Source organism: Talpa europaea, assembly GCF_964194135.1.
Source record: "Talpa europaea genome assembly, chromosome: 10".
NCBI classification, from domain to species: domain Eukaryota; kingdom Metazoa; phylum Chordata; class Mammalia; order Eulipotyphla; family Talpidae; genus Talpa; species Talpa europaea.
The window spans coordinates 95,601,488-95,627,147 of NC_140077.1; the positions used below are offsets into that span (position 1 = coordinate 95,601,488).

The 25,660-nt window shown below is 35.7% G+C and overlaps 1 protein-coding gene across 1 annotated transcript in view; it reads left to right on the forward strand.

The window, feature by feature from the left end:
• ADAM7 (ADAM metallopeptidase domain 7) overlaps window positions 1-25,660 on the forward strand; it is a gene marked incomplete at both ends in the record, with an annotated part of 60,416 nt that overhangs the window by 18,894 nt on the left and 15,862 nt on the right. The window contains 13 exons of the mRNA XM_084245572.1: window positions 2,124-2,227; window positions 7,351-7,427; window positions 9,931-10,006; window positions 11,859-11,935; window positions 12,955-13,147; window positions 14,482-14,535; window positions 15,666-15,734; window positions 17,845-18,014; window positions 19,265-19,349; window positions 20,830-20,960; window positions 22,375-22,549; window positions 24,359-24,448; window positions 25,087-25,282. Of these exons, the coding sequence (XP_084101698.1) occupies window positions 2,124-2,227; window positions 7,351-7,427; window positions 9,931-10,006; window positions 11,859-11,935; window positions 12,955-13,147; window positions 14,482-14,535; window positions 15,666-15,734; window positions 17,845-18,014; window positions 19,265-19,349; window positions 20,830-20,960; window positions 22,375-22,549; window positions 24,359-24,448; window positions 25,087-25,282 (1,497 nt within the window). The remainder of the gene's footprint in view (window positions 1-2,123; window positions 2,228-7,350; window positions 7,428-9,930; window positions 10,007-11,858; window positions 11,936-12,954; window positions 13,148-14,481; window positions 14,536-15,665; window positions 15,735-17,844; window positions 18,015-19,264; window positions 19,350-20,829; window positions 20,961-22,374; window positions 22,550-24,358; window positions 24,449-25,086; window positions 25,283-25,660) is intronic.

A 25,660-nucleotide genomic window follows, 5' to 3' on the forward strand; every position in this document is an offset into this window, starting at 1 on the left:
CTCTCATGATTTGTCCAAAGCCACTGTGTTAATGAATGAAGGTGATTTACATTTATAGTAATATTATAGGAAATTTACATTTATAGTAATGTTAAAGGAATAATCAAATAATATGAGATAGAGAAGGGTATAGAACCCCAAACACAGATACAAGTTCATGCTGGAAGGCTGATAACTCTTTTTGCAGAGTGTAACAAGAGGACACAGTTACACAGATAGGCTTGGGTAAGTCCTTTGTATGTCTCTTAAGGTTTTCTTTTTTTTTAAAGTTTTATTTATTTATTTATACAAGCACTGGGTACAGTCAGAAGCACGGAAGGGTGAGAGAATTCACCAGAGCCAGAGCGGGGAGCAGAACAGACAGACTGATGAAATACACTGATGAGCAGCAGGCGCGCCAGGAGAGGTCTGCTGCACCATGTGGAAGCCTCGCCAGTTGGCGGGGGGATTGAACCAGCGCTGCCGAGGCTGCAGGCAGCTTCGCAGCCCAGTGCTCAACTGCTGTGCCACTGGGGAGGCCCAAGGTTTTCTTTTTTGTATCAATTTGAAAGAGTTGTGTTATAAGGATATTGCCCCTCACCTTTAATATATGCTTTGCATGCACTTCTGGAATTTTGTTTAGTTTTTTAAATCTAAATTAATTGGTGATTTTGAGCAAAAATATTTTCAATGGTTCATCTAGTCTTTTATTGAATTTTCCCTTACAAATTTCTACATGGTGTTCTTCAACCAAATTTTATATAAATGTCCTTTAATATTTTTTCTAAGATATTTATTACATTTTTTTTTTTCAATGTTCAGACTAATGAAGTAAGGATCTAATTTTTTCATCTAGACTAATGCAGTAGGGATCTCTGCCCACCCCACCTCCACCCCCACCCCCACCTCAGTGGTTGATTTTAATTAGTACGTGATGTCCACCCTCCAGCTTTTAGCCTGAAGCACCTCACGACTTGTGTAATATGACCAAGGAACACTTCCTTCTTCTGGATCAAAACTGCCGGTGAGTCTGTCAGGTTGTTCATCCTTGGTGGATGCAGGAACAAAGAACTGCATACTTTTTCTCAAGCATTAGTGCCCCTCTAGAAGCATTCAGAATGTTTGCTGGAAGTTTATTTTTCATGACTTTGTTTATTTCTTATATCAAAGGTATGTCTTCATCGTTTCATCATGGTTTTCTTAACATACTTCGAGGTAATATCTCTTTAGTCACAAGGTTTACATGGTAAATGATAAAAAATTAATGTTTCTTGATAATTTTTTGAGAAGCTAGTGTAAGACTTGGTCTAGATTATGACTAATCTTGGGATTCTGTGATTCTATGATATGCCTTGTCACTCATATACCTTGTTTACAGTAAGGAGGAGGGAAGGGTGGGCATGACTGTGCATCTGCAACGTAGCCCGCACTGTGCTAACTGTTAGCCACCTTGTATATTAATATGTTTAAAGTTCTTATTTTAATTTACCCTTTAAGGTAAGGAAATTGAAACTTATATCTACAAAGAAGAGAGATTTGATATGCTATTCACAGTCACACTACTAATAAACTGGTAAAACTTTAATTCAAATAAGAGCGGATTCCTAAATCCTGTGCTTTTTCCTCTGTATTGTCTTTAAGGAAGTAAGCACGGCCCACCTCAGATGACTACCAGCTGTACAGGAAATGTGTAGATTATGATTCACACTGATTCTGCCTTACTTAAATCCTTCCAACAAGTAAAAGTCTTATATTCAGCTATGAGAGTTAAGATTTCAATTGCAAATGTGCCCAGGAGATAAAATCAGTAATTTACATTGAAAACATTCATTTCAGTGCAGACTTTGACAGGTGGCAGAATCCAGATCAGCACGACAAAGCTGGCAGCTGCAGGCTAGAAAAGATGGAGGAAGCTGAAGGAACACGATTTCTTCCTCTCCTTTCTAACTTTGCTTGCATTTCTGAATTTGGGGTTATCCATTTCAATAATTTCTTTACCTGGACACAGGGGGAGCTATTTCACAATGCTGTACGTGGCTGCTAACCAGAAGCAAGTGAACTTTGTGAGAATAATTCTGATGTTCAGTCACTGAGGGTGGATGTTAATGCCAGGTATATTTTTCCTTCTTTTGTTTCTTTTTTAGAAAAGGCCATCCTTGAAGTAAAGGGTCAAGAACTGGTTTATCCTAAAAAACTTCCGTTGCTGCAGAAGCGTGACGTTGGGCACAGCCATGACCATGAGATAGAGGTACAGGCTTTGATGGAATAAATAAGATGCAAGGCTTTTACGGGCATGTACAAAACAACCTCTGGCTCCCATCAAAAGTAAACAAGACAGAGGTCTCAGTTTTCTGGAGAAACCCATTCACTTTGCAGCACGAGCCTGGGAGGTGGGGAAGAGGGAAGCAACACGTCTACAAACTAGGAAACAAAAAGGAGTAAAAGTAAGGGGTGCCATTTTGAATTTTTGTGAAGTGTTTCATTAACTCCCCCAGACAGATTTCCAGGCCGATTTAAGACAAACCTCTTTGGTTTTAAACTGGTGTCCATGGAATGTAATCTCCGCGCATTTTGTGTTCTCAGCTGCTATGCAAGTTTATTGGCCTTACCGATTCTGCAGTAAACTTGGACAATCTTCACAGCAACAAAAAGTCTTGCTTGACCCGTTGCTTAGGTGTTTATTGAGGTGTTAACATTTAAAAAAATTCAAGTTTTATTTTCAAAAATAATAAATGTTTATTATAGAAAATAAGTAATACACATAATGCAAGCAAGCTTCAAAATTCGGTTATTTTCAATTCTTGCTATGGTAAAGAACCTTTGATAAATGTCCTTAGATATTTATTATTGGACATTTGCATTTTGAGCTTAAAGTTTTCCATTCAGCTCATGGAAAATACTAACTGTCCTTTTACTCAAGCACCCCTTTAGAAGACTAAGCCTTACCAATGCAATGATTTTTCTTTTTACCAGTAAAGGAGGCAGCCTTCCAGGCTCTCACTTTTTAAGTTTCTCAGACAAAGTAAGACACATTTCAGCCTTCCAAATGGTCCTATTAAGACTTTTTCTCTAAGCCTTAAGATGATAAAAGAGCATCTCTTCATCTGCTTTGATTTGGAAATAATGTCCAACCATTTTTCTTCAGTAATCCTTGTTTAAAGATTTTTGCTTGATCTGTGTTTTTTTTTTTCTCACTTTCTCAAAATTTTATTCTTTGGAGGTTCATACTCAGTTAAGAGGGTTAAATCAACTTTTTACCACCACTGTAGCCAGACTGGTGGTGGGTGGGAGGTTCTTCTAGAATCAAGTATCTTAAGACTGAATCAAGACTCATATTGAAAGTCCCATTCATGATCCTGGACAAGGGCAGAAAATATATAGATGAGCATGAAACATCTTTTCATACCTGAAAATACGGAATTTCTTAAACCAAGAAACACCAAAATCCCAAACCCACACTGATGGAGTATGTCCAAACAATACAGGAACAACTAAAAAAGTATCCAAGAGCATGGGACAATCTGAAAAACAAAATTAGTTGCATAGCTTTGGAAATGAATGTAGACACTCCCCTCCACAGGTGGTGGCGCACAGCTCCCCACCCCTTAAGTATGACTTGTGCATGGTAACCTCATTCCAATGAGCACCGTGTGGAAGGGGGAACGCATGTAACTTCACACCCGACAAATGCCTTCTCAGCCAGGTGGTCAAGGTCAACATTATCAGTAATAAGTCATGTTTGGTATGTGGTGGTGAAAATGGGGCTGTATTTTGTGTTTTTCTTCCAAATCTCCACAATCCTACTCTAAGCATGAGAAAAACTTCAGAAAAACTTAAATTGGGACATGCACTACAAGAGACTTGATCAGTATTCCTGAAAACTATCATCAAAAATAAGTAACATGAGAAACTGTCAGTCTAGAGGAATCTAGAGTGCAGATAAGATCCTTGAACAGCGAAAGGACGTTCAGTAAAAAAAGAGGAAGTCTCAGAAAATGTAGACTTTAATTGGTGATACCAATTAATTTTGACAAATACACAACAGAAATGTAAGATATTAGCAACAGGGGAATCAGAGTGTAGTGTATACAAAAATTCTCAGTACTTGAAGTTTATTTTTTAGATAATCTTAAAATTATTACAAAATAAAATTAATCATTTTGAATAAAACATTCCATTCCATTTATTTAAAATAATAGTAACAATATTAAAAATATTAACCCACTTGACTGATTACATACAGCTTGTTAACATTAATATGAGATCTATATTCAAATACTCAAATTTCCAAAAATTTCATTGTCTTCCTGCTAAACACACAGACACACACTCATACACACGGCACATAATATTTCATCATGTTGTAAAATGAGATTCAACCTTAATCTTATTTGATTGAGAACCTAGTTTTTGCCTGTGAATTCTGTCTTTATAATAAAGTTGTATTTTGTGTTAAACTTGAACAAAAAGGATCCCTAATACACACCACACATTCAACAATTACAAAACTCCCCTCCTCCCTCCCTTCAAGTTGCCCCACTTCAGAAAATCTTCCTTTTGTTAGCAGAACAAACAAATCAGAAACCTGAGTTAACTCTTGACTCTCCTCTCTTTTCTCCTGCATCAAACAATCACTAAGCCTGGTAGATTCAGGAATGTAACTGTCCTTACAAATTACCTACTCTTCCTCATTCCTGCTGCCAGACCTCTACCCAAATCATCTGAATTTAATCAGTAGTCTTTAAATGCTTTCCCCATCTGCTATCGTGATTTCTGCTTATCCATTATCCTCCAGCAAGTCATCAAAAATACTGCAGCGATAATGGCATTGTTTCCTGTCAAAACCTCTTGCTTTGCTTCTCTTTGCTCTAGGATAGAGTCCACATCCTTTTAAAGACTTATTAGGCTCTACATGATTTGACTCCTTCCCACTTTTTCATTTATTTCAACACCACTTACACTCGAGTTTTCAGCAGTATTGAACAATATTGAAATTCTCTCTGCTCCATAAACATGTCGAGTTCCTTCCTACGTCAGAACTTTGGCAAGTGAGTCCCTTGCCCCATCTCCTTTTAATTTCTCCAACACAGGAATTGCCTTTCTGCTAGTTTGATGCTCTAACATTCAATTAAATCTGCTGGTTTTCTTATTTGTTGAGCTGTGACTTTCATGAGGTCAGTGACCGCCATTTTGTGCCCAATTTATTCCATTTTATCACTCTGCCTGAAATAACAGCTATGAGTAAACAATAAACTAAAGAAATGTGTAAAATAGATGACCAACAACTGTGAACCTTAAGTTACAAAGGATTCTTATGAATCATAAAGAAAATAGCACAAAATAAAAAATATTGAAAAATACATAAATTAGAAATTTATGTAACTACAAATAACTAAGTAAAAGAAAAACAACAATTTTTTATTTGAATATTTTATTTTACAAATTCTTACATCTTTTTTTTAATCTATGCACAATGTATGCATTTTCATTTTGGTTATATTCCCCATACAATTGCACCCCCCCTTATTTTGACACTAGTCCTTCCTTTCCCCATTCCCCCCCTCCCCCCCCCACCGTAGTGTGTCTCTGGTTTATAGTTGCTTGTTGATTTTGATTTTTACTTTGTATTGATTAGTCTTTTTCCTGGTCTCTTATTTAGGTTTTCTAAATTCCTGCTGTGAGTGAGACTATCCGGTATTTTTCTTTTTCTTTCTGACTTATTTTGCTGAGCATGATCCCTTCTAGCTCCATCCATGTTGCTGCAAACTGCATGTGTTTATCTTTTTAGATTGCTGAGTAATATTCCATTGTGTATATGTACCACATCTTCTTGATCCAGTCATCTATTTTTGGGCATATGGGGTTGCTTCCATAGCTTAGCTATTGTAAACAGTGCTGCTATAAACATAGGGGTGCAGGTGCTCTTTGGAATTACTGTTTCTGTGTCATTTGGGTACATACCTAGGAGTGGAATTGCTGGATCATATGGAAGCTCTATGTTTAGTAGGTCAAGAAATCTCCACACAGCTCTCCATAGTGGTTGGACCAGTTTGCACTCCCACCAGCAGTGCAGGAGAGTTCCTTTTTCTTCACAACCTCACCAACATTTGTTGGACAACAATGTTAATCTTCATCACAGAATTCATTACAGTTATTTCATTACATGAGAGATTTTATTAATAATAATATCTATTTTTTAAAGATTTATTTATTTATGCATATAAGAGCTGGGGTGAGAGGATCCACCAGAGATAGAGTGGGGAACAGAATAGGCAGATTGACCAAAACACACTGCTGAGGGGAGCAGCAGTCAAGCCAGGAGAGGTCTGCTGCGCCATGTGGGTTTCTTCCTGGCCGGCTGGGGATCAAACTCATGCTGCAGAGGCTGCAGATTGCCTCATAGTGTGGTGCTTAACCCCTTGTGCCACCAGGGAGGCCCTAATAATAATATCTAAACAGGGAAATAAGAATCACTATAAATTGCTGGTGAAATTCTAAACTTGTATTCTTTTCTTCAGCATAATATGTAAATATTTACCAAAACTTTCCATTGTTTCCCTGTCTCTGACAATGAAATTCTAGCAGCAGTGAATACCCCACATCAATTTCTAATGTAGACATAGGTAAAATGAGTTCATATTGTTCTTCTCGGCCATAAAACACATACTGTAAAAGAACATTTATGGGGATAGAAAATGGTCATGATTTATTTTTATCTGAAAATGTAGATGATAAAACATTATACATGATACTGTTAAAAAATACATGAGCAATTACTAATCAGAGATGGTCTGCAGGGGAGAGAGAGGGATCAAAACAGGGCAGGGAATGTGTTCTCACCCAGGGATTATGGCGATGGTGCACGGGTGAATTGGTAATAGGAATTTTGCGGGGACTACACCTGAAAAGAGAAAGCATGTATTGTACAAAAAGGAAGAATGATGTAAAATATATATAAAATAAAATAATATCACAATGCAGGAAAAAAATACATCAGCAAACGATCCATTGTGGGGAAATACAGGGATATTTAGTAATTTGTACATCTCTGAATGAGGGGAGAATATGTCTTTTTGTTTCATTTTATTTTATAACTAGAAAAAATTCCCACTAAAATTCATGCACCTAAAACTTACATAGCATTATAAACTAAGGGTAAATTAATAAAATTTTATTAACAAAAGAAAAAATGGCTTAAAGCAAAATCTTCCATATATTAGCACTCATCAAATTCCACTTATCCATATTTATTATTTTGCCAGGTAAGTGATAACTAGGTAGCCTGCAGGAGCTGTGGTTTCCTCTCCACCTACCCACAATACATACAAAATGAGCACACATTTAAGTCATAAGACGGATGTTGTTTTTCAGGAAACTTATGAAGAAGAATTGTTGTATGAATTAAAACTAAGAAGAAAGATCTTAATACTTCACCTTTTAAGATCAAGGTAAGTTCTACTATGATTTAATACCTTATAGATTTAGTAGTCTGTTGTATCTCAGTTTCATAAAACTTCCAGTGCCGTGATTCTTCAAGTCACTGTTATCACTGTACAATCTAAATTCTTACTCTTGTAATACTGTTCTCCAGTTTCTAAATTATTGCCTACTTGGATACTGCGTATTCTGCGAGCTCTGTATACTCACTCTAAGAAGAGATTTAATACACCATTGCATAATTAATCAGTGGAACAAAAAATTTGAAAACTGTACTTTCTTAAAGTCACTTTTAAGTTATTTAAAATAAATTTAAAAACAGCTTCTTTTGGAGAGTAAGCTAAGAAGTGGGAAGACCTTACTTCATCAAGTTACCTTGTTTAAGTTAAGTAACTCCAATGCCCCTAGCTTTATTTCCCCTCTTCACTTTTGAATGTGGTTTCCATTGATTTCCTTTGGGCAAACATATCCGAGCTCATCTTATGCAAAGATGTTTGACCTGATGTTGACATCTCTGATGTGCAATCCGCTCTTACCCTTAGTTCCATGAAATAAATTATTTTTGTGCATACTACAGAGGCTCCCAAATCTGTGCATTTTATTCATTCAAATATTTTCATACAATGTGATAACAGAAACTGGGTCTTATTGATGTTTTTAATCTGTTCCTATTTCTTCATAACCATTGTTTTTCCATATTTCACCATCTAAGTTTAATTTGGCTTTGTTTTAACCATACTGAATATTTATTTCATCAGCTGATATTGAGTAATAGAGGTGAAACTGGATAGACCTACCATGTTTTATCAAATTGTTTATTCATGCACTAGAAACATTGACTGGGTCAATGTAGATTTTGCTATAATAAATTTATGAACAGTATTGACCTCAAACAAAAAAGCAAGTTCTTAACTCATCAACAGAATGGGTTTATTTGGAAACAACAAAAGAGCAGCTAAGAAAATGCAATCTAGGGTCTCCCCTGGTGGTGCAGGCGGTTGAGCACAGTGCTGTGAAACTGTCTGTAGCCTCTGCAGTGTGGGTTCGATCCCAGATGGCAAGGATCCCACATGGCGCAGCAGACCTTTCCTGTTGCACCTGCTGTTCCCCTCAGCAGTTTATTTCAGTCAGTCTCCCTGTTCTGTCCCCCACTATTCCCTGTGAATCCTCTCACCATCCCGTGTAGCTGGCCTGTACCCCAGTTCTTGTATAAATAAATCTTATATTTAAAAAAAAAAAGAAAATGCAATCTATTGGCCAGACACCAGTCACCCTCTTAGAACAACATTGCTGCCCCCAGATCCCCACTTACATAGCTCTTAGAAGGGGCAATCGTAACCATATTGTTTATTGGAAGAAACTTAGAGTTTTGATGTGTGATGGCATCTCATTTGTTGGCTTGTGGCATTCTTTCATTGACTGAACTGTTGCTGGAAAAAAAGAATATCCTTCCTTCTGCTGGGGAAGAGAGCAATATCACTACCCTAAACAAGTGGAAGGCATGGTGGGTGTTGCAATTTGCGGATGGCATATGCTAAAAACCTCATTTAAATAGGGCTTCTATTTATTATTTCTCACATAAGTGATAAGTTACATGTTAATGTGTACACGAGACAAAAAGATGTCAATTTAGAAATCTATTATATAGCCAAGTAGTTTACTGAAAGTTTTATATATATTTCAAACTAACTACAAAGTGATGGCATTCTATTCACTTCTTGACTCTCTTTCATTTTTACTAACCTTATTATGAAAAATTTTACTCATAGAGAAGATGAAAGAATTTTATAGTAAACATTTCATAAACCCAATTGATATTCTTATTGGTGTTTTAATGTTTATTTTATATCATATCTTCTTGTCTATCCATTTATCTATCTGTTTTCCATCAATTATTTTTATGGATTTCAGATTATATTGTAGACACCCATAAATTTCCCCCTAAATATTTCAAGAAATATATCATTAGAGCTTAACAATTGTTTACAATTTTTCTTTTGTTGTAATTTTTATACAATGAAATGTACACTCCTTCTGTACATTCATTGAATCCTGACAATGCACATACCAGTTACCCTTATTTCTATAAATATACATAGCTCTCACTCAGAAATCTTCTTAATGTTCTTTCCTAATCAACTTGCTCAGGTTTTGCTCAAAGAGGTCTTTTCACCATAACTTCATTTTGTCCAATCTGGAAATTCTTAGGAATTTTTTTCAACATGTGCAATAAATAAATAGTACAACACAGTGACACCCAATAGTGCACTTAGGAGGCTGCCTTGCTAAAACTGCCACAATCTTTTTCTGTTTGTTCTAGTCTTTACCAAACCATGAAATCTAGGTGGAAAGGCTTTCATGGGAATAGGATTAAATTTGCTTCTCTATTTTTAGCCTAAGATAACCTTGCTGAGATTTGAAAGCATCCTGGAGGTTTCTCCCACAAGTGATTGGTTTATCTGTTAATGTTTTAGAATAAATAAAATTCACTCTCTCTCTTCCCTCTTTTTTCAGGGAATTCCTTGCATCAAATTACAGTGAAACATACTACTCGATAAAAGGAGAGATCACCAAGCATCCTCAAACCATGGTATCTTATAGAACCTTCTCTGTCTCTTCTCTGAATTTCCTCCTGTGATTTTGAAACCTGATTCTAGCTTTACAAGCAGCATCAAAATATGTTAGATCAGAAATTAATCTTTCATTGACTGCCAACACTGAATGGTCCTAGAATATAAAATATGGCCCTGTAGGGCTCCAAAGAAGTACAAGGAACTCTGATGAGATTATAATCCAATGAAATGGGTAATACCTGAAGATATGAAACAATTTTAAAAGCTCCGGGGCCTCCCCAGTGGCGCAGCGGTTGAGCGCTGGGTTGCGAAGCTGCCAGCAGCCTCTGCAGCGCCGGTTCGATCCCCAGCTGCTCCCCAGCCACCGGAGGAGGGTCCCACATGGCACGCAGACCTCTCCTGCTGCCCGCTGCTCCCCTCAGCAGTGTACTTTGGTCCTTCTGCCTGCTCTGCTCCCCGCTCTGGCTCTGGTGAATTCTCTTACCCTCCCGTGCTTCTGACTGTACCCAGTGCATGTATAAACAAAACAAACAAATGAATAAATAAATAAATAAATAAAACATGCCTCTATTAAAAAACAAAACAAAACAAAAAAATTTTAAAAGCTCCGTCTAATTGACCCTTGTGTGATTCACATATCCGTGCCCCGTCCTGAAACAAGGGATTTCTTTTCATTTCCTAAATGAATCATTGTGCATTTACCATACATATTATCCAATTGGATACAGTTTCATTTTTATAAATTTCCTCCCCTTTCTGGGGCAAGTTCTCTGCTGAGGGACAACACTCTTCTCTCTTGCCAAAAACACCCTTTTAAAAGCCTATTTCCTCATTTAAGGCAGGTGTCAACAATGAAATTTAAGCCATCACGCAACCAGCATAAAATAGAAAGAAAATTGTGTAACATTCTATTATGCAGGAGATCATTACTGGCCCATAAGGGTCTAATGTCTCCGAAGGCCATGGAAACATAGGCAAGAGAGCTGAATAGATGCAAATAAAGGACAAAGTAATTACTTGATGGAGTTATGAGGGGCAGAGCACCACATAGCTGTGGTAAAGAACCTAATTTGACTAAGCAGAGAAGTAGGAGTGAAAAGTATGCGGGAATCTGATTGGAGAGTGAGACTTAATTTTACTGATCATCAAAAATTTTTACTTGACTTCATAGACAACTAGGGGAAATTATAATAGCACAGAGGTATTGGTTTGGTGGAGATTTAAAATGGAGCAACAGTGAAAAGAAGAGGGGCCCATTTCTGAGACTGGTGTCATGAACTACAAAAATGACTCAATTTGTGAGGGAATAATCTATATATTGCTTCACAGAAAGTAATCATGTGTTTAAAGGATTCTAAAGTAGTTTCAAAATTTTCTAAATGAAAGAATGCAATGGTGAATGTATGCCTGAATAAAAATAAATGTAAGCTGGGCCTCCCTGGTGGCGCAGTAGTTGAGCGCTGGGTTGCGAAGCTGCCCGCAGCCTCTGCGGCGCCGGTTCGATCCCCGGCTGCTCCCCGGCCACCAGAGGAGGGTCCCACATGGCGCGCAGACCTCTCCTGCCGCCCGCTGCTCTCCTCAGCAGTGTACTTCGGTCGTTCTGCCTGCTCTGCTCCCCGCTCTGGCTCTGGTGAATTCTCTCACCCTCCCGCACTTCTGACTGTACCCAGTGCATGTATAAACAAAACAAAAAAACAAACAAACAAAATAAATAAATAAAAAACATGCCTCTATAAACAAAAAAATAAATAAATAAATGTAAGCTGTAAGAATGAATACTTATTATTCTTCATAGAAACTCTGTCGATATTAATATTTATATTCTGTCTATATATGCACTTATGCCAATAGTCTCTTCAATAATTTTAGGAGCACTGCTTTTACCAAGGATCCTTCATCCACGAACTTGATTCTGCTGCCAGTATTAGCACGTGTAATGGTCTAAGGTAAAGTTCGGTATCTTTTTATTTCCTTCATGAATTTTCCTACATATTTTCAAAGATGTTCACTTCATTTATTTTTTCTTAGCAACTCTGAAAAATATAAAAAAAATAAGAGGAAAATTTACCATATTTTGTCAGTGTGAGCAAATGCTCCAGCCCATTGTTTATGTTAATTCCTTGACCAAGAGATGTATAATGCACAATCCTAAGCAAGACAAGTTTTTCACTAAACGATGGAGAGATTCAGGGCTAGAAGGTAGAAGGATCTTGGTAATTATCTAACCTGTCCTCTCATGTTCCGAATGAGGATACTGAAATCAGAGACTTATGCCTGAACATTTAATTGGCTTGTCATAGAATTAAGTCAAAAAATTCTATGATTTCTAATCCTGTGAATTCTTACACACCACAATTATTCACAAATTTTTACTAAATCAGGCATTGTTTCCAGGTTATGAGAAGATAAAAGTCAGAAATAAAGCCTACATACATTTTTTCTATATATTCTTGGGGTCAAGGATAAAGGAGGAAGATGTGGAAGAGAAAGCAAAAAAATAAACTTGTGTTTTATCATTGATGAGGACTTCATTTTAGTAGTTCCCAATTTTTTCAAGAATGAAAACCCCTTTAAAAACAAAATTATCACAATAGTTTTTTTTAAACATATTTACTCTAAAATTAATGTATAGTGGATAAAAAACTTGGCCTTCCCAAGGGTCCACAACACCAACTGGTAATTGTTACTCCACTGAACTTCCAAAGTAGAGATTGGGATGTCAAACTGCTGAAAATCCAGATGGATTGTATCTTACAAAACTTTATTAAATCAACCAACGTTCTCATATTATTTCATTCTTTATCACTCAATACACCTGGCTGAATGTTCACAAGGTCTTGATCTTTTGGTTTCCCTTTCTTAAAGGCAAAGTTAATAAAAATGGAAAGGAACATTATTGTGTAGTAAAGTAGTTGAAAAATGGAATATATCTTGAATCTATCCATTTTATTCTCAATTTCTATAGGGGATTCTTCAGGATCTATGACCAAAGGTATCTCATTGAACCAGTAAAATACACAGATGATGGAGAACATTTGGTTTTCAAATATAACCCAAAGACACAGTATGCTGCCAATTTTTCTTGTACAGAGTTCTATATTACTGGGACAAAAGTTCCAAAGGATAATACTAAATCCATGGATGACTCAAAAATGGAAGTGAGTATTATATTTTAAAATTTTCTTTGCCCCAGCTGAAATGCTTATTTCCTTTACAATCTTGAAAAAGAGATTATGAGACTGACTAATGAACTGTACGTGCCGAGTCTGATTCTTTATCTTTTTAAATCTGAAATATCAAACTTTTGTTGTTATATATATATATGTGTGTGTGTGTGTGTGTGTAGGTATATATATATATATATATATATATATATATATATATAGAGAGAGAGAGAGAGAGAGAGAGCACGTTCATTCCCCACAGGAAATCTCAGCTGCCCCATGATTTCAAGGAAGAGGAAGTCTATAACCCTACATAAAGATTTATTGCATTAGAGCTATAATTGCCTAGAAGGAATGAAACTTACCATCTCAAAGCCTATCTTAGCTACTTTCTTTCTTTGTCTCCTCTGCCATTTTATCAAGTGTTCTAATGTTTGAGGATAATTAAGAATACTAAGTTCAGTTTCTGGTAGGATGATTCCATAATGAAAGTCCTCTGTGTTTTAAGCTTTTCTATACAGTGGATTAATATCCCATTAAACTCCAACCAGTTGTTAGTTTTCAAATACCATTCATGTTCATCTTCTTCATATATTCAAGGTCCAGACAGTGTTTGAAATATGTTAGGTGCTTAGTGGAGTTTTTTTTTTATTTATAGGTTAATTGATAAATGATTTTTTAGTGTACAAAGGAATGAGAGAATAGCTAGGTCAAATATCAGAATTTTATCTCTGATTTATACTCAGAGAATATGTATGTAAATCAATGAGTAATTCTGAAAGCTGGAAAGTTAGAATTTCTTGGCATACATTTTATATATATATATATATATATGTATTTAATTAACAACTTTGAAACACTTTCCCTTGGAATTGAGACTACATCAAAGTAGGGAAGTGAGAAAGAGGGTAGGAGCAGCCAGAATACAGCCAGTGCTATTATCCACTCCTGTGTTTTAGCTCTCAGCTATAAATGGCTGCTTTTCACATGACCTTACTTGGTAAGTATTTACTTTGCAAATGGAGAAGATGTTTAAAACTGGATTGAGTACTTTTAACTCTTATTTGACCTGAGAGACTAAATAAATAAAGGAAGGATAATCAAATGTGGGGTATTGTTTCAAGTTTATTAAAATCTGATCTACAGGGGCACATATTTTAATAATATAATAGTTTTATTTAGATACATTCCTAAGATTATAGATATATTTCTGTACCTCAATTTCCTGTATCATTATTAATAGCATTTCCAACCTTGAATATTTTAACTTAACATGTTAAAAATGAGAATATTTACTATACTTCATTAAATTTTTCATAAATTTCTAGAACATTCATAAAGAAAATTACATTGAACTGTTCATTGTTGCTGATAATAGTGTGGTAAGTTTTCAATATTTATTCTTCATTCATCCTTACAAAACAACAGTTGTGATTCTAACAGAATTCCATTCTGAGCTGATGTTTCTGTTTTCAGCTTTCCCAGACCGTTATGTGAGGGATGCCTTGGCCCTTGTTATGGTGGCATATCCAGGCAAAATAGAAACTCCCTGTCCATTATGAACATATGCACATGCTTTGAACAATGTATAAAAATTAGAATATGTTCACAGTCTATATTTTAATCTAAAAAAATCAGAAAATCTCTAAGTGCTAAAAATGAAGAACATATGCCAGAACAGTGAGTAAAATCCAAAGGTTTAGTTAACCACAACATATAGAATCTATTTTATAATGCCCAGAACCATCAAGGGGCTATCCTCTCCCTGAAAAGAAATGTGGAATGAAAATGAAAATATCCTGGCAGCATTCATAAAGAACATGTTTATTTTCATTTTTATTTTGAAAGAAGCCTGATTATTTGCTTTTATCGCTACAGGATACCTTAAGTTATTAAGTATATTTTATCAGGTCTAAATTCAAAGTGTTGTGACATGATAACACTGATAGTGGAAACAATTCCTTTGTAAGAAGAGAACAAAAGATAGAACAGGCCGAAACAGGAAAGTAGTCTTCACTTTCTGAGCCTTTTGCAGGGAGAAGGTGGGAGTCACAATCCCCTGCTTCTCTCAGCACATCCTAGAGTATGTGTTTCTCAGTCTGAGACCACCGTGGACACAGAAGGGCTACTTAAGTTGCTGTAATCTGCTATTATAGTGGTTTCCATGAAGCTTCCATATGTTTTGTTTCATCAACATGACAAATATGGATACCAAAGAACATCTAAAAATTGTATTAATAAATCAATGTGATATAACGGGCTATAAAAATGGGATAAAGTTTTAAAGAAAAGTTTAAAGGAGTACTAAGTTGAAGCATGTCTTTAGAAATCTCTGTGCTAGCTGTTTTATGTCAAAAATTGTATTTCTGAATAAACTACCCAGATGTTTAGCCCACTGAAAGGAATGCCAATGATATTTTGCTTTGAAATAATTTATTATGGTGAAGTACTTGTTGAGATTTTATTCAATTCCTTATACCAGTGGATGATGATCTGTTGTTTCTATTTCCAGTATCGCAGGAATAATCATCACAGTAACCTCAGGAATCGAGTTTGGGGAATGGTCAATTATATCAACATGGTAAGATTTGATAAGTTTGAATTACACTAAAAATACAGATGGAAAGAACTTTTTAGAATAGACATCTGCTGGATTTTTGTGGTGATCCAGATTCATAAAAAGTCCAAATTGCAAACAATCACCTAATAAACTACCAGTCAGGGAAAATGTTTCATTAAAATGCACTAAAATCATTAACTACTCTAAAATAGAAATAGTTATAACTTTAAAAAAAAGCAACAGATGAATTTTCACATGCATTCTTAATCTGACTCCTTCTAAGTCTGCCCTATTCTATTACTAAGATGAAGAGGATCTGAAATAGATGCTGAGAGAAATATTTTTCTTTAGCAGTGGTTTTTTACTTGCCATTTGAAGGATATTTGTTCTATTTATAGTTTTTTATTATAATGGATAAAATTTCTTTAAACATTTGTATACACATCTATGTTCAAAAATAAACTCATATTTTTTTTTAATGACTAAGAATGCTGAGTCTCATATAGGTTTAACTGGTTCTCACATGTTTTATATTCAATTTTCATTCAATTCAAAACTATTTCTAATGTCCCTTATGACTTCCTCTTTGTTTCAGTAGTTTTATATATAACTGCGTTATTTAATTTCCAAGTAAGTGGAGATTTTTAATGTATTTTTATGTTATTGATTTCGAATTTTATTTCTGTTGTACTTAGAAAATATGATTGTTTATTCCATTGTTATAAATATGTCAGGGTTTGTTTTATGGTTAATCTACTCTAGCAGATTCTGTGTACTTGGGTAATGTCCATGTGTATCTGGAAAGAAAAAAAGGTAAGTATTAAACCTATTGGTAACTAGATATATTCTTTAACTTGTCCATTTTAGCCAGAAGTAGAACTCCTCCCAAATTTAAATCTGAGATTATGGGAGCTCAAAATGCATTACTTTTTCTAAAAGATAGCAACAGTATGAAATAGAGTGACTGTATCTCATAGCCACCTGTGTTACCTACTTCATATGTCTTGCAATGTCTATCACTACCCTAACAGTGATCCAATATAAAGACCCATTTTTGCTCTTTGAGTTCCCATCACCAAATTTAGCATAAATACAAAGTATCTATCATTAAATGTTTGCAAAAGTAGAAGGGAAACAGAGTGCGAAGAGTTATGGGCTACAACTGTTTCTTCTGCTTTTAACAAACCTTAATAAGATTTATTAGAGGGCCTCCCCGGTGGCACAGCGGTTGAGCGCTGGGTTACGAAGCAGCCTGCGGCCTCTGCGGCGCCGGTTCGATCCCCGGCTGCTCCCCGGCCTCTGGGTGAGGGTCCCACATGGCGCGCAGACCTCTCCTGTGGCCCGCTGCTCCCCTCAGCAGTGTACTTCGGTCCTTCTGCCTGCTCTGCTCCCCGCTCTGGCTCTGGTGAATTCTCTCACCCTCCCGCGCTTCTGACTGTACCCAGTGCTTGTATAAACAAAACAAACAAACAAATAAATAAATAAATAAACATGCCTCTATTAAATTAAAAAAAAAAGATTTATTAGATAACAAAATGCTCCCAATTCAGTGCAGTGCTGTGAAGCTGTCCACAGCCTCTGCAGTGCGGATTCAGTTCCCCACCAGCCAGGGAGATACCCACATGATGCAGGAGACCTCTCCTGTCTCACCCACTGCTCCCCTCAGCAGTGTATTTTAGTCAGTCTCCCTGTTCTGTTACCCACTCTGTCTCTGGTGAATCCTCTCACCCTCCTGCACATCTGACCTGTACCCCGGTTCTTGTATGCATGAATAAATAAATCTTAAAAAAATAAAACAAAATCACCATCAACTTTCTAACCTACCACAACCAACTCATGTGCTAAAATGGAGAAATGAATAATGGATATTCATTCCACTGTTTGCCAGTGGAATCCTGAGCCCAGTGTCTGAAAAGCTTATAGTTCAAGGAAAATCTAATGGTTCTACTCATGTTACTTTGTTGGCCATGGTAATTCACCAGAATTCAATATACCTGTTATAAAATGAAGCCTTGTTTTTTTTACTTATGTGCCTCACACATTAAAATTACTTTTTAATGTAAAAATATAGTAGTGATGAAAGATCCTTCCACAATGTGACTTTATGATTAATATTTTCTCCTTTGAACAGATTTATAAAACTTTGGATATTCATGTGACACTAGTTGGCATTGAAATGTGGACAAATGGAGATAAGATAGAAATAGATGCAAATTTAGAAACGACCTTAAAGCGTTTTTCTGCTTGGCAAGAAGTAATCCTTAAAAAAAGGAAGAATTTTGATCATGTTCTGTTACTCAGGTATGTAACTACTCTATTTCTCCACACACCTTATTTGGATTATTAAAACAGAAACAAAAACAGATGAACAGCAACAACAAACTTTTTTTTTTTTTAAAGATTTTTTTGTTTGTTTGTTTATTTATACAAGCACTGGGTACAGTCAGAAGCGCGGGAGGGTGAGAGAATTCACCAGAGCCAGAGTGGGGAGCAGAGCAGGCAGAAGGACTGAAGTACACTGCTGAGGGGAGCAGCGTGCGGCAGGAGAGGTCTGCGTGCCATGTGGGACCCTCCTCTGGTGGCCAGGGAGCAGCCGGGAATCGAACTGGCGTTGCAAAGGCCGCGGGCAGCTTTGCAACCCAGCGCTCAACCGCTGCGCCACCAGGGAGGCCCAACAACAAACTTTTTTTAAGCAGTCAACTTTTGGGTAGTACACAGGGACGAAACAAAACATTGGTTCTAACTATAAAGAAAATTTGCACATGCACTTTTTAATAATCTTTCTTTCTATAGTGATTCATACTAGAAAGGGAAAAAATGTTATATTCATATTCCTAGGCAAGATTGAAAATGTCACTACGTAAGCAAAATGCTGTTAGAATCCATTTACTTTACTGGCCAGTATCCAACACTAACTACCCTCATTCTTCCATAACATGCCATTACAATACACCCACCGAAACCTACCTTGCTGGGAAACACCTCATCCTCTTGACATCATTCTTCATCAAAGTGTACCCATCTACTGACCAGCCTTCAAGAACAATGTCTCCACTATTCAAGATAATGAATAACTAATCTGATAAACTAAAACTGCTGCTCTTTTAATATCCCTAAGAAAAAAATGGATTTATTTAGAATACTAGATATTTTAATTCCTAAAAGGGAGGCATTTTTATCATTTTTGTTATTCAACAACCTTAGCACTTTATTTACCCTAAAGGGAAATAATAAAAAATAGTGTCGCTGAACTGGCTTCAACCCTGCGTTTCATGCAGTCCTGCTATCCTGAGGAATATTAAATTATGGAAGAACTACTTTGGAGTAATGGAATCTATTAGCATTTCTTTGAAAGCCCTTAAAATGTTTAATATACCACTAATTTAAAAAGACTTTAAGATCAACTAAGGTCATCCTCAATTCCAGAATGCCAGAAAAAGAAGGTACTTTCATGTACAAAGATACTAGAATTTAGGGGTTCATTGTGATTCAATCTTTGTGTTAATCAAGCTCATATTTCATATTGAAGAGTATATTTGCATCTGTTACAGTGGGAAGTGGCTCTACAAACATGCACAAGGAACTTCTTACTCAGGTGGTATGTGCCTGCCCTACTCCTCCTCTAGTGTTGTTAAGGTGGGCTTCCTTTGATTGATGTTATATCACTTAATCAAAACATTTGAATTAAATTTTTATGTAATTTTCTATTGAAAGAGAGCATGTATACATTTTTGTCATATATCTCCACCAAAATATGTCATGATGAAATTCATGTCTCCTTTATTTAACAAAAAAAGAAACATTTTATAAAAACAATAGAGGGATAATAAAGGTAAACCAGTGTTGTTCAGTGTTTTAAAACATCAGATACAGATTAACATACAAAAATTAGTAGTTGTTATGGAAGACCATTTTTGTATATTTAATGCAGTTATTTATAAGGACATGTATTGTATGCAAAGCTTGATGGCTGATTTAGCAAGTGAGGATAATTATTACTGGATGAGAATCAGGTGCATAAACCACTTGACATATCCTATCAAAGTAGCCTTGTAATTGTTTTTAAAAAGGCATAAGACAAAAAAAAAAAAAAACACACGCATAAGAGCTACACACAGTTGATTCCCTTTGCTTACCTGATCTTTCCCAAGTTACTAAGCTTCTAGTAAATGCTGTCCAGTTAGCCCTATTTAAAAATTTCTTTAAAATATCAAGTTTTGGATTTATTTCCTGTAGTGCTTCTGCCTAGTTGTTTCTGTGCTCAACCCAGTCTTGCTAAGACCTCAATCTTAAATAATTATTCTTAGCCTACAGTATTTTATTAATATAAACTTGCATAATGAAGTCAAAACAATCTAATATAGACCGTTACCTCTCTAATTATGATATTATAAACCATATTTTTTAAACTTCACATGAAATGAGACAAATCATCAATTTAGAGTGTTTTACCTTTACAATAACTTAATATCCAACTCGTTTTTGGAAATTAATTGCTGTCAGTAATACAGAGTTTAAAACATGAATGAGAGCTACAAATAGAGGTAAAATATCAACGCTGACTTGGACTTTACATCACTGACCCTCAGGTTTTCCTCATAATGGAAATTGTGAAGCATAACATTGCTGAATAAGTGAGATTACCATCAAAAATATGAACCTCACATCTATTTATTTTTACCCCATTTGAATATCTGGTCTATAGAAGGAATGATGTTTATTTTATTGTGTAGGACGTTAGTTAAGAATTTTTATCTATTTGTAAGAATGAGTTTATACAAATCCAACAATGACCTTTACTGTCCCACAGAAAAATGCAAAATATTAGAATTAGAGATACTGAAAATGTCATTTGCCCAAATTTTATACAATTAAAAATAGACTGATGTGCAGAAAAGGGGGGAAACTAAGTCTGTAAACACTCAAATCCTTGAAAACATCAAGTTTTGGATTTATTTTCTTTAGTGTCTCTACCCAATCCATTCTATGCTACAGAGAGTACTAGTTAACTGGAAGCTGGAAACCAAGTCTCCAAACCACTAGTTCAAAGCACTGTGTATTACACTGCATTATTTATTATAAAGTTCTGATGCTTAATTTTTTTGTTTTGCACTAGGATCTTATACCTGACCTGAATATAGTTGCAAGCAGAATAGCCCATCAGCTGGGGCACAACCTGGGGATGCAACATGATAATTACCCCTGTACCTGCACTTTGGGAAAATGTGTGATGGATACCAGTGGAACGTAAGGCTCAAACAACATGGAAAGTACATTTAAATATTTTGAGAGTAGTTTTTGATTAAAACTGCATATGGTGGGGATATGGTGCTACTACGTGGAAGTGTTTCTTTTATATAATGGGAGGTCTATTACAGAACTAGGCAAGGTAAGATGTTTCCCTTTGAGATTTAATCTTATTAGTTGACAATGTCTCTCCTGTGATATGGTGAGAGAAATTCTAAAACTCCATCTGAACATACTGCAAAAATACATAATACTCAATTAGTAATTATACACAGCAATTTAGGGGAGAAATATACTCTATATGCTTTATTTTGTCATCTTTGCTATAAATTATAATTCCTTCTTTGAATCTTCTTAAATGCCATTCTCAACTAAACCTTCCCAAGTGATGTGATCTAATTTTATAATCCTGGCACCTCACACACATACCCTTGTATTATCCATCCCATTAATTCCCTTTCGCTTTGCTTTCCTTCCTGTGTTTTGTGCATTTAGCTTTTTGTTATTTTACTTCCCCACTAGAAGATAAGCTTTGTGGTATCAAACAGATACTATATTGTCCTATCACCCCTGTCTGGAACATTCCAGGTACATATTAGATCTTCCACAAATTATTAAAAAATGAGTTAATGTCCAACATTGTCTCTTCATACTATGAATTACCAGCAGTCACCCTTTAAAACTTGCACATCTTTAAAACCCTCCACACAAGGCAGACTTAGCGCATTGCACATAATAAAAAAGAGTAGGTAATGATCAGTGCTTCCGCATACTTGCAGTGTGTTTCATCAGTCTGCCTGTTCTGTTCCCCACTCTGTCTCTGGCGAATCCTCTCACCCTCCCGCACATCTGGCCTGTACCCCGGTTCTTGTATAAATAAATAAATAAATAAATCTTTAAAAAAAAAATAAAGGAAGTGCCTCAAATCCCTAGGATGTATGAAATATTGTTAAATAACTGTCTTGTTTCAGAAAATGTTTATAGAGAATACCCTATGTCAGGACTATGTTAGCTAATGTTTATTTTTTATTGAACATGCTATATTTCCTGCATTGAGAAGCTTATAATCTTGCAAGGATGGTTAATAAATATGTAAATTACTTCAAGAGCAAAAGATGAAAAGTGTTATGAATGCAGCATGCACGGGAGTCTGAACTGTGAGACTTTTCTGGAAGATATAAAGTCAGAGGATTTTCACTATATCCTAATACAGTGTTGACTGTATTTCAGTAAGATATTTCAATAGTAAAGATCCCAATTATTACTCTGTTATAATAGTAAGGTAAAGTGAGAGAAATAAATGGACTTTTAGAACTCAACATGTAATTTATTCTTTATAAATTCATCATAAAACTTTCATGGCTGTTCTACATGATATGATTAACCTTTATTTTTAAAATCATCCTATCTCTAGCATTCCTGCACTAAAATTCAGTAAATGCAGCAGAAACCAGTTTCTGCAGTTCCTGAAAGATTATAATCCAACATGCATGATCAATATACCATTTTCTGATAAGTTCCATGATTTCTCATATTGTGGAAACAAGAAGTTGGATGAGGGCGAAGAATGTGATTGTGGCTCTATTCAGGTATTTCCAAATGATGTTGTCTTTCAATTAGAAAATTTATGTTCATCTAGAATCTAGGCAGGGATACAGGCATTAATGAACCATGGTACTACTTGTACAGTTTTTTTCAAAAAATCTGCTGTGGATGAGTGTAGTATGTGAACTAACAGAAAGCTTTAAAATAGCTAGGGGGATAATTCTCCAATTATCAGTGGAGATTTGCTTTGAATTATGATTCAGTTCTCTGGTCTGAAAATTTATTTTGATGAACACTTTTTCAGATTATCTAAAGAAAGTTCCCTTAAGCATTTGTGTTTATATTTATAGGGTTATAAAGTATAATATCTACATTAGCATGGATTTTTGAAAGAAAAAAAAAAAACCTGTGCTTTTGTTCTCATTGAGAAACAAAATGTTGGTGCAGTCTAATTCAAAGTTTTTTGCCAAGTCACAGATCGTGTATAATGATCTCATTGCTGCAAAGTCACAGAATCCCATTTGCCTCATAAATGTAGTCACTGGCTCATCTTTTGACAATGATCCATAGGTGTCAGTAAGTCTTTCTCTTATGTACAGTAGGAATTTGATCTAAAAATCCACTCATAGACACTTAACCAAATTTTACTCAGGGTGCCCGTGCCTAACTTTCACCCTAGTTGGACAGTTCACATTATCAGAAAATTCTATCTTAAACTGAGTAGAAAACTTTTAATCTTCACATAGTTACTGGTCTCTAGATATTTCAAATAAGCCAACATTTTAAAGTAACTCTAAATTTGCTTTTCTCCAACATAGAAGCAGTTTCTTTCAAGAGCTAATTAAGAAGTCCTAGACAATCACCTCTCAAATTGTCAAGTGCATATAAATCACCAGTGCATATTAAAATGTGGATTGTGATTCAGCAGGTCTGGAGTGGGGCTGAGGCCCTTGCATCCCCACCATGTTGCCAGGTTATGCTGATGCTGCTGGTCCAAGTATCACATTTTAGCATCTACGCTTAGGCACTTGCATTCCAAAGTGTCCCAGAAGGATAGTGATTAAGACAGTCCCTGGTCAGAGTGGGAACAGAAATGTGTCTGTCAGCTACAAGATCTGATCTTAAAATGTCTCAGATTAAATGAGAAGAATGTCTTAACTTTGCAAATTCCTTTTCCTTGCGCATTCTTCGAAATGATTCTACAGTTTTATTCTAACACAAAGTAGCTTACATTGCAGGATGCTGACACTTTTTTTCCATTTTTTCATTTCTTTTGAGAAGGTAGGCCCCAAGCATCCATCCTGCTGTTATTATTTAATGATGTATTAAAAAAATAAAAAAAAGAAAGGGCAACTTGAAATACTTAACATCTTTGAACAAAGTGTAAAACCAAATCTTCAGAAGTTGCTTTATTAAACCCTCTGGGTGACAAAACAGTGGGACCCTTGCACAACAGAAGTCATCAGGAAAAGAGAAAGTCACAAACTTCAAACTTTGCTGAAAATGAGAATTATCTGTGGAGTACAGAACAGCCCTAGAAAAAGAAAAGAAACAAAAGCCCCAACAACAGTTGCTATGTATACATACATATATATGTACACACAGACAAAGACACATATGCTATGTATTTGTGCTATATGTGTATTATATGTGTGCATATATGTGTATATTACATATGCATATGTTGTGTTTGTATTTACTTTATGTACATACCATAACCAAAGATTATGCATTTTTATTTAACTCAGAAAGACAAGTATTGCCAAATTATACAGAAGCACAACTAATTAAGTCTTCACATAGGAGTTAAACTACAAACCAGTTTCTGATCTTCACTTTTCTGTTATTGTCAGGAGTGCACTAATCCTTGCTGTGATGCACAAAAATGCATGCTGAAGCCAGGATTTACTTGTGCAGAAGGAGAATGCTGTGCATCTTGTCAGGTAAAATCAGCATCCTAACAACAGGTCACTAAACATAAGGGGAAATGACCAGAATCCAAATGGCTAGCTCCAGAGGCTCATTGACAACTTTTTTCACCTGCTAGATTGTGAACTCAACAGAGGAAAGGAAGCATGTCTTAATCATCTTCAGATTTTTCCAGAGCCCAGCACAGTGAGTGGCTGAATGAGAATATTTGCATGTAGTTCTCTCCAGCAGTGACTGCCAGGGTATTTCTCTAGTTCATATATAAAGATTGGATTTCCTGTGCATACGAATTCCTCATCATAGGCAGGGGTTTCCAGGAGTGTGGGAATCAAAGTTCTGGACCAAGGGATGAAAAAGACAAGGTGAACAGACAAATCAGGCACTTCCTCCTTTCTCCAATTTATGTCCATCCCAACTCTGTCCAAGGCTATTCTCACACTAACTTTCTAAGACACTGTCTAGCCATTCCTAAAATTGCTTAAAAGTCAAGATATTTATAAATAATAATAATTCTTGGAAAAATGGAAAAGGAAATCATGATGCATCCTTTAAACCTCTTTTAGATCAATTAAGTCGACCAACTATCCTCCAGTTTACTGAGTTGTACATACCTAAATGTATCCAAGATTCAGTCTCTGTTTTTCTTCACCAGCTCAAAGAAAAAGGGTCCGTTTGCAGACCCGCAAAAGATGAATGTGATTTTCCTGAAGTGTGCACTGGCTCCTCCTCTGGGTGCCCTCAGGATCAATTCCAAGTGAATGGATTTCCTTGCAAGGATGCAAAGGGCTACTGCTTCATGGGGAAATGTCCCACCCGGGATGATCAGTGCTCTGAATTGTTTAATGACGGTGAGAGAGAGTGAATGATAAAGATAGCAGCCTCTATTTCTCACTGCTGGCCTATAGGAAATTGGGGCAAACTGGAGATAATGCCATTGGTTAGATTCTTCCAAAATATGACCTACCACTCTCTGGATATTTCCTTAAATGGTCATCAATCTTACCTCTAATAGTAATTGACTAGCTCACTATGTGTGTTAAGATGTTTATTACTATTTATATTAACAGTCCTTAAAATATCCTCCTATAACAATAGAATAGTTTTTAAATATTTTATCACATTATATTTCACTACCATGATACTGTAATTTAATTATTTTATTTAATAATTTTATTATTTATGTTTAAAAATAAGATGTATCAACATTCAGACTATTCATGCTTTTG